Source organism: Podarcis cretensis (assembly GCF_951804945.1).
Source record: "Podarcis cretensis genome assembly, chromosome: 8".
Taxonomy (NCBI): Eukaryota; Metazoa; Chordata; class Lepidosauria; order Squamata; family Lacertidae; genus Podarcis; species Podarcis cretensis.
In genome coordinates, this window is record NC_137177.1 from 56,381,261 (window position 1) to 56,392,865 (window position 11,605).

At 43.8% G+C, this 11,605-nt stretch overlaps 1 protein-coding gene across 1 annotated transcript in view; it reads left to right on the top strand.

Annotated features, from left to right (window-relative positions):
* MMP2 (matrix metallopeptidase 2) overlaps window positions 1-5,787 on the top strand; it is a 33,067-nt gene extending 27,280 nt beyond the window's left edge. The window contains exons 11-13 of the mRNA XM_079988794.1: window positions 1,224-1,383; window positions 2,204-2,313; window positions 3,782-5,787. Coding sequence (XP_079844920.1) covers window positions 1,224-1,383; window positions 2,204-2,313; window positions 3,782-3,885 — 374 coding nt within the window. The 3' untranslated portion in view covers window positions 3,886-5,787. The remainder of the gene's footprint in view (window positions 1-1,223; window positions 1,384-2,203; window positions 2,314-3,781) is intronic.
* The last annotated feature ends 5,818 nt before the right edge of the window (window positions 5,788-11,605 follow it).

The following is an 11,605-nucleotide window of genomic DNA, read 5'->3' on the forward strand; positions in this document are numbered from 1 at the left end:
GTCTTTCAGATTTCAGCAGCGCCCTGTGCAAGGCCAGAATTCAGTGCCCTCCCCATGCCTCTCGCCTTCCATTCTGCTCAATTCACTACATCACAGTTGTGACGCCCCACAGTGCCCCTTAGGCTTGGTGCCCAGTGTGGCAGAACCTGTAGCGATGCCCCAAATCTGCCTTTAACTGGTGTAATTCCCTTACCTCAGCTGAGCCAGAGATATGCTGGTGCAAATCCCTCACCTGGCTCAACTTCAGCCAGCAGAATTTACACCAGTGTAAATCCCCCCAAAGTGCCATTCCAGGGGTGTGGCAGCAGCATGGCAGGGACAGGACAGAGCAAGGAGAGACATCTATTCCAAACCCCTTTCGGCTTGGTCCTCTGAGCTAGCAGCCCAATGGATATTAGCCAGCAAAAGGGGTAGTGTAAGTGAAATTACAACTGAAAAGAGTTTGGGATAGGGACAACTTAATCTGGTGAAAATTACAGTGGTACCTCAGGTTAAGTACTTAATTTGTTACGGAGGTCCGTACTTAACATGAAACTGTTCTTAACCTGGAGCACCACTTTAGCTAATGGGGTCTCCTGCTGCCGCCGTGCCGCCAGAGCACGATTTCTGTTCTCATCCTGAAGCAAAGTTCTTAACCTGAAGCACTATATCTGGGTTAGCGGAGTCTGTAACCTGAAGCGTATGTAACCTGAGGTACCACTGTACATTGGATTTTTTTTAAAAAAATGGGTTGCTCTGTTAATTTGTCTCTCTGATACACAAACTATGGTTGCTTCCAGGTGAGTGTTCTGTTGAGAATTCATCTTGCTTCCTTTGCACAAAGTTTGAAGGGAAGTTATATGGCATTATGTTAAGCAATTGTTTAACAATTGTTACCCCATACTTTCCAGTGACTATCCCCCATTGTTGTCCTTACCGGACAAAGTTCAGCTTTTCTGGAAGCAGGTTAGCTGCATCAAAATGCCAAATCCACTTCAGTTGCAAAACCTAAATTTGCCAGGATGCAACTGTGTATCCCATTCACAAAACAGAAGCACCCCCGAGCCCCAACTTTTGAGCTGGAAAAGTTCTGAAATGAACTTTTGGCTCCTCTCTACCCATTCCCCCTTTAGCTAAACTGTGAGGAAATCTGAGAAGCTCGGATCGAGGTAACCCTTTTCCCTTCCCGCTAACCTCATTTGTAAGTGAGATCATTATTAAACTTGATGCTTTTGTTTTCACAGGAAATGAATACTGGGTTTATTCAGGCTACAACTTGGAAAGAGGTTATCCAAAGAGACTCACCAGTCTGGGTTTACCTCCTGATGTGCAACGTGTCAATGCAGCTTTTAGTTGGAGCAAAAACAAGAAGACCTACATTTTTGCAGGGGACAAATTTTGGAGGTAATACCTTTTCAGCAGGCAACCAGTGGCTGGACACTACAATGCTGGGCACTTATTCCCTGCTAAGATTCAGATTTCAAGGCATTTTGCTTTTGCTTTAACGGAGACCAGAGCATCTCAGTTGCAGGAGAGTCAAAAGCAATTTAGATTAGGGATATACAGTTGCTTTGAATGAATCCCAAATCACATGTAGAAGTTGGGGATCTGTGCCTCAGCAGAGCAAAACTGAGTTCCCATGATGCACACAACAAGACAAGATGGGGATTTAGGCTGATCCATGGCTCTCTGTTGACAGTGGCTTAGAGAAAAGATAAATAAATATAAACTAAACCATATGGAGGAAAATGAAACACTTTTATTTCCTTCTCCCCAACCAACCCCAAATGGCATAGAACCTGGATATGTATTCTATTAAAATTAATGGGCTGCCCCCTAAGATTGCAGTCCTCAAGCTTCTTCTCAGGCAGAAACCTTTTCCCAGGCTTTCTTCAGTGTTACTATAGGCTCATATGAAGCTGCCTGCTAGTGGGACAGACCATTGCATCATCTAGCTCGGGGATAGCTGATATGGTATATGCTACCTGTTGCTGGACTCCAGCTCCCATCAGCCTTGACCAGCATGGCCAGTAACCAGGGATGAAGGGAACTCTAATCGTCAACAACTTCTAGAAGGCACCTATTGGGCTACCCCTGATCTAGGCCATTATAGTTTCTTCTGAGCAGTGGTGATACAGATGGGCTTCGTGGAAGACAGCAGCTTGTGCCATTAGGTATTTGGTATAACCATTGCAAAACTCTGCTAATATTTAATATTTCACAGGTACAATGAAGTAAAGAAGAAAATGGACCCTGGCTTCCCTAAATTAATTGCAGATGCTTGGAATGGTGTTCCAGACAACCTAGATGCTGTGTTTGACGTGAGCGGAAGTGGTAAGTTGCCATCTTGTTCCTAGTGTCAGTTGCTGTTGCTGCTGCTGTTGTTGCTTCTGAGGTCGATTGCTCCAGTCTGCTGCATGAATCCTCAGAGACATTCCCTTTGGAGGTGGTCACCAAATCGGCCGATGGCTTGGCGTGCCGTCTGCAGCCTCAGAACAGCTTTTCTCTTCAATTAAAACGTCCCACTGCTGCAAGGAAATTTAGGAAGCCTGACCTTTCCTGAACTTTTCCGGGCTGTCTAAATAACTCATCTCCAGCAGAGTAATCAAAACCACTTTTAATGCAGCACAGATTGTGGTTAAGAACTGCTGCATTCATTGCTGTGCCGGCAACCAAGACTCCCCTTGAACTGAATCTCCTGAATAACTAAAGATGGGGGTGGGAGGGAAGAAAGATTAGACTCTGGTTCAATTTATATCAATTTTCTCCTTTAAAATAATAAAATAAAATGGTAACTTAAAACCAGATATATATATATATATATATATTTGCTGCAAGTAAATTCTCAAATAGAAATTCTCAGCATCCCCATAGAATCACAGTTCCCACAAAGCATATTTTATGTGGCTTATATTTGTACTTCTGAAGCAGCTTAATAATGATTTTTCTTAATTATTATTATTGGGGGAGGGGGTTTCCTAACCCCACAAGGTGTAACTCATTGGTTTCCAAACACAATGGTTTGGGCCACCGTGCCATTGGTTCTGTAAACTCATATCCTGTGCTCCCTACCCTACAAAAAGCATTACAGTGGTACCTCGGGTTAAGAACTTAATTCGTTCTGGAGGTCTGTTCTTAACCTGAAACTGTTCTTAACCTGAAGCACCACTTTAGCTAATGGGGCCACCCACTATCGCCGCGCTGCGCTGCTGGAGCAGAATTTCTGTTCTCATTCTGAAGCAAAGTTCTTAACCCGAGATACCATTTCTGGGTGACAGCGGAGTCTGTAACCTGAAGCATATGTAACCTGAGGTACCACTGTATTCAGTTTGCATGGCCCACTAACGAAGATAATAACACAATAAATTTCAAAACAGTAACAATTAATTGCATGTTTGTTCAAAATACAGTTAAAGCTATGTAGCTTAATTCATTCAACAAAATAGATGAATGTGATCCAGCGATACCAGCTTTTCAAGGTCTGATAATTCTTTACACCTCCGTTGCCCCACCCCAGCCACCCACTTGCCTCTTAGCAGTCTCCTAGGCAATCTCATTGCTCCCCAGGGGACAGTACCACTCATTTTGGAAACCACTGGTGTAACTGGATATCACATAGCTTGAAAGCCCCGGGGTTAACTAGTCATAATAGTTGTTCTAGACTGAACAAAGTTCAAAAGCCTCCAGCCAACTTCAGAATCATTGAGTTGAACCCCTTTCCTTGCTTTGCTATGGTTTTTGTGAGTCCCATAAGTTTGTTTTACATGACAATGAATTGAAAACACTTACTTCTTCTTTACAGGCCACAGCTATTTCTTCAAGGACTGGTATTATCTCAAAATGGAAGACCAGAGTCTAAAGATTGTTAAAGTTGGCAATGTGAAATCTGATTGGCTGGGTTGCTAAGCAGCATGTCGTCTTAATAATGTCAACTACAGCAAAATCTACACTTTTTTGTTTTTTGTTTTGTAAAAGTCTTATGTCTTACCTGCAATTAGAGATAGATCTGTATGCTAATTCATGAGCCAGTCTGGTACTGGCACCAAGTCACTAAGTACCACTATTTGACAGAACTTTGTTCTATTATTATGAAATCATTTTGTTTAAGCATATGTACTTAGAAGCAAGTTCCATAAAATGCATGGAATTTCCTTTTAAGTAGATGCATATAGAATCGAGGCACAGTAGGTCTTTGTTTCTTCCTCTCTTCATTCATTAATTTAAGACTTTTGCAACTTTTTGGCATGCAAGTTATGTTTACTTATGTAGCCTGAAACACTTGCTACATTTTTCTGTGTGTGCAGATTGGTGCTAAGGACAGAACAGCAAACTCTGAAGGAATTCTCACCTGAGCAGAGATCAGATGTTTGAATGTGCCTGCATATAAATAAATAAGTCCCGCTGTACATTGAAAGCTAGCATTGCAATGAGAAAGCTAGGGTCAAACATTCTTCCTGACATGCTAGTTTTCCAAGTGCATGGAGGTTTGTTTATGTATATGGGAGAACATTCAAACACTTGATCTCACAGCTGCAGTCTGAAGTGGTGACATCTGGCAACAGATACTTCACATAGAACTGCTGATTATGTAACTTAGTTCTTAGTCACTTGATAGTCAATGGATTTCAACAGGTCTTGGTGAGGCCATAGTAATGTACACTACTGGAGCCAAAGTAAAATTGTACTGTCTTTCAAAATCCAGCTCCATCCCCCCAAAAGAAAATACTCAAAATACTCGAGTACTTGAAATGGTTGTTTGCCATTTAAAACATATCAGTGCCCAAATATCCACCAAGAGGGGCCCTCAAAACTATAACTTGGATTTCAGAATAAAATGTTGACACATGTCCTTTCTGAGCTTTAATGTGTGTTTTCTGTTTTGTTTTTAAACCCAGCTTCAGTTCACGTTTGCCAAAGAGTTGTATGCAATATTCTTTCTACTCAGAGTTGACCCATTAAAATAGATGTACCTAAGTTAGTCATGACCATTAATTTCAACGGGTCAACTCTGGGTTAGGACTAATGTTGCATCCAAATTATGCTCACTATCTAAGAATACTTCTATTCTTGTCATTCCCTGGAAAACGTCATTTTTTCTTTACATTCGCATTTCTTCACACACCAAAGTGGAAAGACTGACCAAAGGGGCACGGGATGCCTAGGAATTGGTTGGAACAGGATGGGATTAACAGGGACAAACTTGTATGAAATGTATTGTTTTAAAGTACTTTTTACTGGAATGGCTTTACCTTAAATTAGCAAACTGCTTCTTGCACTTTCTTTCCTATTACAACCTCCCCCTCCCTTTCTTTTTATACGGTTATATCAAGGTGATTCCTCTTCTCTTTGGCTTCACTCACACAGCAGTCCATTCCATTTCCCCAGCTGTTAATTTCCACATTATATTTCGGCTTTCACGTGACACAGAAAGCCACCTAAAGAAATATAGTGATATATTCAAGTTTAGCAATTTGCTTCATGGAAAAAAAAATGTTTGCAAATAACAAGAAAGTTGCACAATATTCTGCTGTATTTCCAGAAGTAGCATTTATGTTATGTGAAGGCTTAAATATAATGCAGAAATTAACAGTAAGGAAAAGTGGAATAAATTATTGTGTGAATGCAGCCTCCATCTCTCCCCTGCTCCTTCGTTGTTAGATTTAAAGCATTGGGTGACGCCAAGTGTTCACTGTACAACCTGATGGAATATTTTATGTTCATACAGAAAGATTTTTTTAAAAAGGGAAAGTAAGTCTGCATACATGAAATGTCAGTGGTATAAATAAATAAAAGAAAATAACAGTTCCAGTTCACGTGTGGTCAATTTCTGAACTGATTTGTATTTTGGGGGAATCTGGATAGCTTATTAACTTGCCCAATTCTCAGGAAGGTGGTAAAACTGTGCCTGGGCTCACTGGGGGAGGAAGGGGGTGCACTGGGTGTGCCCCGCCCCACAGTTCATCCTTGAGGGTGGGTGACATCACTGCCCTGCCCCACTGGGATGCTCACCGCTCGCTGGAGCAGCTAGCTCTGCCTCTGCCTGGTGTGCTGGTCCTGGGGGCTACTGAGAGGCGAGGTCCGAGTCCAGTCTGAAATTGATGGTGCGGTATGGAGGCTGTCCGTCCAGGCTGTAGCTGGGTCCAAGGCAGGGAGTCAGGTGGGGTCAGGAACTCTGGCAGAAGAGCAGGACAGGGTGCAGGCAGGAACAGGCTAGCAACAACGTTGCTCCCGCAACCTGGGACTAGGGCTGACTGGCTTTTATCTGCCCCGAGGCATAGGGCGGCCCTGGTCCACAGGTGACTCGCCTCTCCTGGCCTGGAGGCAAGCACTCCTCCTGCAGGAACTTAGTTCCCTCCACCTCTCTGCCCTGAGCCTCTGGAGCTCAGGAGAGGCTGGAGGGTTACCGGACCCAGAGGCAAGCTCCTCTTCCCCTGACGGGGCTGAGAGTGGAGCATCTGCAGGCAATGGGCCCTCCATCACCTATGGGGCCAGAGGAGACTCAGCTGGTGCCTGCACCTGAGGATCCAGCACAGGTGAGGATGCTTCAGGCTCAGGCCCCAGCCCCGGCTCAGCTGGTTCTGGAGGCGGGGACTCCTGTGCAGGCTGGAATTCCTCAGGCTCAGCCTCTGAGTCTGAATCCCAGGCCATCACACCTGGGCTGTGCCATGTCAGACACTGAAACTGTGACTAACTGCATCAGGTTATACAGTGGTACCTCGAGTTAAGAACTCAATTCATCCTGGAGGTCTGTTCTTAACCTGAAACTGTTCTTAACCTGAGGTACCACTTTAGCTAATGGGGCCTGCCATGCTGCCACTGCACAATTTCTGTTCTCATCCTGAAGCAAAGTTCTTAACCCGAGGTACTATTTCTGGGTAAGCGGAGTCTGTAACCTGAAGCGTCTGTAATCTGAAGTGTCTGTAACCCAAGGTACCACTGTACTATAGTCACCCTTTAAGCCTCAGAAGTGTCTACATAGGCTGGCAGCAGCCCTCCAGAATCTCAGCGGAGGTCTCTTTCATCACTAAGTCTTTTAATTGGAGAGGCGCCAGGATTGGTGAGGGTAAGGCTCCTTTAAGAGATGGGATGGAAGACACAGCCAAAAGGATATTAGAAATGAGGAGTGTAGCCAACAGGAGGGAGAGTGGGTGCGTGGGGGGCAGAGAACAAATTGGAAAGTTAACTAAGGGGGAGGTCTCTGGTGCTAAATCACTGTGAAATGTTGGTTGTGAGCATACAGCTGTATCCAGCATCACTTCGTAATACAGAGATGGAGACCCAGGGAACATTCCAAGCATATACCCTACACAGAGGCATCCCTTACACCCTTAGCAAGGAGCTGTAACGCACGCACACCCTGAAAAAGTCACTTTACTGCAAAAGCAACATTAGAAATTACTACATTTTACCCGACTCAAGTATCACTCAGTGTCTGGAGTGAGGGTGAGGAAAGGAGGAAAGGTGATAAAAAATCACAAGCCTTTCTCTTGTGCGTGATCCCAGCATGACAGCAGCGGTGCATCACCACACAAACAAGCACTGTAGTCTTCATACTGCCTTGCCATTTCTCCTACCGCTTAGCTGCCAGCTCTTGTTTAAACTCGTGGCCTTTACGCAGATAACTGGAGACAGATTTCTGCGGTGATTTTTGCATACCCGCACCCAGACCTACACCCTTGGCAGGGACCGATTTGGCTAACTCCTAGGTAGGCCTCTGTTTCTACCACTGTCCCTTGCCTGTGCTTAGTCCCAGCTGCCCTATTATCTGGCATAAATGTATGTACAAAGGTAACTATATAGGCATGATTCCACTTAACAGTCTAGAGATCAAGGAACTGCTCAGTTTCCTTTTTGCCTTCACTTTCCTTTTTACCTGGAAGAGCTATTGCAAGGATGAGGAAGCTATGCCCCCTGCCTGGCCAATGGCCGGAAATGGTGGAATTTGTTGTCCAGTGATATCTGGAGGGCCACGGGTGCGCTTCCTCTGCATTGTTGGGCTTGCCTCTGACTTGATAGACACTTGCCAGCTACCTCTGAATGGCAGGAAATTCAGGGCAGCCTTTCTAAGGTCAGACATCTTTGAAATGGCATTAGTCAAGATGCAATGGGTGTTTAGTGAGTTTAACTGCTCTCATTTATGAATGGGGTGGGGTGAGAAACCTGGGGGCTCTAAAAATGTTGGAATCCATCTCTCATCAGCCCTGGACATCATTTCATGACTAATGGTCAGATAATTATGGGAGTTGTAGTCCAGTAACATCTTGATGGACACAGGTTTCCCACCCCCATGGGTTAGGGAATTTTGCTTAAGACTACACAATGTTGTAAGGGACGCGGGTGGCTCTGTGGGTTAAACCACAGAGCCTAGGACTTGCCGATCAGAAGGTCGGCGGTTCAAATCCCCGTGACGGGGTGGGCTCCCGTTGCTCGGTCCCTGCTCCTGCCAACCTAGCAGTTCAAAAGCACGTCAAAGTGCAAGTAGATAAATAGGTACCACTCTGGCGGGAAGGTAAACGGTGTTTCCGTGTCCTGCTCTGGTTCGCCAGAAGTGGCTTAGTCATGCTGGCCACATGACCTGGAAGCTGTACGCCAGCTCCCTTGGCCAATAAAGTGAGATGAGTGCCGCAACCCCAGAATCTGTCGTGACTGGACCTAACGGTCAGGGGTCCCTTTAGCTTTACCTTTTACACAATGTTGTGCAAAAATTTGTATGTAGCATAGCTTTTCCAGGCTATGTACACACTCTCATTTACTCTGCAACTAGCATGCTCCCACTACTGGTTTGGAGAGCCATATACAACAAACCAATAGCCACGATCTGTATCTAGCCTTGTTGTTTCTTATGGAGTACTGTGTTTAGATGTGTGTTCCCACAAACCAGTTCTGAACAGAGAAAAAAGAATGGCACAGCTGCATCTAAAACTGGTAATGTGTACGCAGCACCAGTCCTTGGTAAAAACAAAAAACAAATAAACAACCCTCTGCTGGCCAGATCATTCCTTGTTTTCTCTCAATGCCAGCCACCTTGAAGGATGCAAAGTACAGAGAAGAACAATGGCATCACCTTCCTAAAACCCAATTTACAAAGAGCAGCAATCCCATAAAACACAACCGAACTTTCAGGAAATCTCGTAACAGCTCATAGTTGTCCCATGCAAATGCCTCAGGGACATCTCTGATGGGAGGAAACAGACTTGTTCCAGACAGTGACTAACTTGTTTGGCCATGAGGGCTCTGTCAGTGGAGCCAAAACAAACCCCAACTTTAAAAGAATAATTAATCTGAGCATGCATTGGCCCAGCATTTGGTAATGTGACAAAGCAGTTGTTCTAATGCAGGAGGTCTGCTTCTTTTGCAAAGCAAGCATTTCAAACCCCTGGGATCAGCTTTGTGGGTCAGGGCTTTAGTTTTCCACATTCTAGAGCTGAGAGCTGAGAGACAGCTTCACCCCTGAGCAAAAGGCAAGGGAAGTGGAGGTGGCCAGCCCTGAGAGCCACTGAAAGAGACATGAATCCATCAACCGGATGGGCCCACAGCAGATTTGCTATGTTGTGTGTGCATTTCAGACCATATTCACCTAAGAAGAGAAATCAAGCAACTCTGGCTCTCTGAAGGCTGGAGCTGAAACAGACCTTCTCCAAAACCATTTCTCCTCCCAGAATGTTGATGCTGATTATTTCTCAGGTATTCACTGACTAATCAGGTACTGAATGATTTGGGGCAAAAAAAAACCTGATTGCTTCTGGAGCAGAAATTCTAGTCAACATACTAGTCATCTCTTGCTGAGGCTACTGCAGTCTTCTTAACATTTATAGCAGAGCTTTCCAAACTGTGTATAGTGACATGTTAGTGTGTCAGCTGCAGTGTGTAGGTATGTCACACGAATGCTCTCTGTGCTTCTCCTAGGACTGGAAAGGGGTTGTCCCCAACATAAAAGTTTGGAAAACCCTGATTTATAGAGTTAGGCTTGAGTTTTCAACCCCAACTCTGTTGTGATCTCATTGGACTGACTTGGACCAACCTCTTCCGCTTGAACCTCAGCCTACACATCTGTAAAACAGGATGAATCAGAGCCTTAATAAGTTACGGATACACAGCTTAGGTCCAAGCTAACTGAAAGATCATATTCCTTCACATGAGGGAATCCCTGCCTGGATTTTCAGGTGTTCAAAGGAGACTCTTCTCTCAGTCCCACCGCCCTCACAGGAACACTTGGTGGGGACACAGAGAAGGTCCTTCTCGGTGGCTGCTCCCAGACTCTGGAACTCCCTCCCTGGAGATGCTTGTCAGGCTCCCTCCTTGTTGTCCTTCCACAACCAGGTGAAGACATTCTTTTCCAGCAGGCTTTTGGGAACTGACTGTTTTTAATGAAGGACTGGTGCTGTGCTTGTCTTATTGTAATTATTTGTATATTTTAAACATGTGAGATATATATATATATATATATATATATATATATATATATATATATATATTATTAATTAGATGGATTTTAATTGTTTTTTTTTTAAAAAAAATTCTATGTTTCTAGCAATTTTTGTTTTTATTTGTAAGCCACCTTGCGTCCCACTAGGGTAAAAGGCGCAGTACTACTACTACTATAATGCTACCCTGAGCCTTCTTTATAGAACAAATTATATATCTAAATTAAAAGGGCACTATTACAGTTTAGAAATTAAATATATTGTTTCTCCTGTGCTTTCTTTTCAGTTACACTGTCTTATAAATATATCCTGAAACTGTTACAAATGGATCTTTTTAGAGTTTACAGTTAGGAACAAGCTAGCTGATACAGCTCAATAAAATGGACAAACACTGACATCTGGAGGCCAGATAAAAGACTGCACAGTTCCCGGGATACATGTGTCAATTCATTGTAAGAATCTAACTTTTGGACAAGTTTTCTGTTTGGATTCTTTCCTCTGCTACAGTAGCAAAAAACAGGGGTGGCATCCATCTAACCCTTATGGACCTAACTTCATCATGCTACTTAATTTCAAGGGGTCTCCTCTGAGTAAAACATAGTTAAATGTCATCCATTGTCTGTTGTATCTCAGTAGCCATGCTGCTACTACTAATCGTCAATATAGACTTTGCTTCTTGAAAGTTTTCTATCTCCACAAAAAAACATTCTATTATTCTGACTCTTTCTTAGGGCATTTTTGAATTTCTTTAGGATTTCAGTGGGTGTAGTGTGTTGAGCTTAAGTTATCATTGCAAAGTAGACAAGGGTTGTGTGTGTGTGTTTTCTTTTTTCTTTCTTTCCTCTAAATGTTTCTTCATCACTCTGCAGCCTCCCCAGCTGCCCACACTTCCTGATCTGAAACGCCCCATGTGAGGTGTTACATCACAACACCTCCCCCTGGACTTTGGTTTAAGTGTGGACACCCAGGAAGAGTGAAGAGTGCAGGCCACTGGTGAGATGTTTTGCAGAACCAAAGGATGAACTCTTAAAAAAAAAAGTGGGAAGGAATTTGGGCACAGCATCACTTGAGAGAGACTACTTTCATGCATTTCATTAATGAATGGGTTCCTATGAAGCACCTCAAGGCGATCTCACAACACAACAGAAACGTACATGAAACTATTGTTTGCTTGTTTGTTTGTATCTCACCTTTCTCCCAGA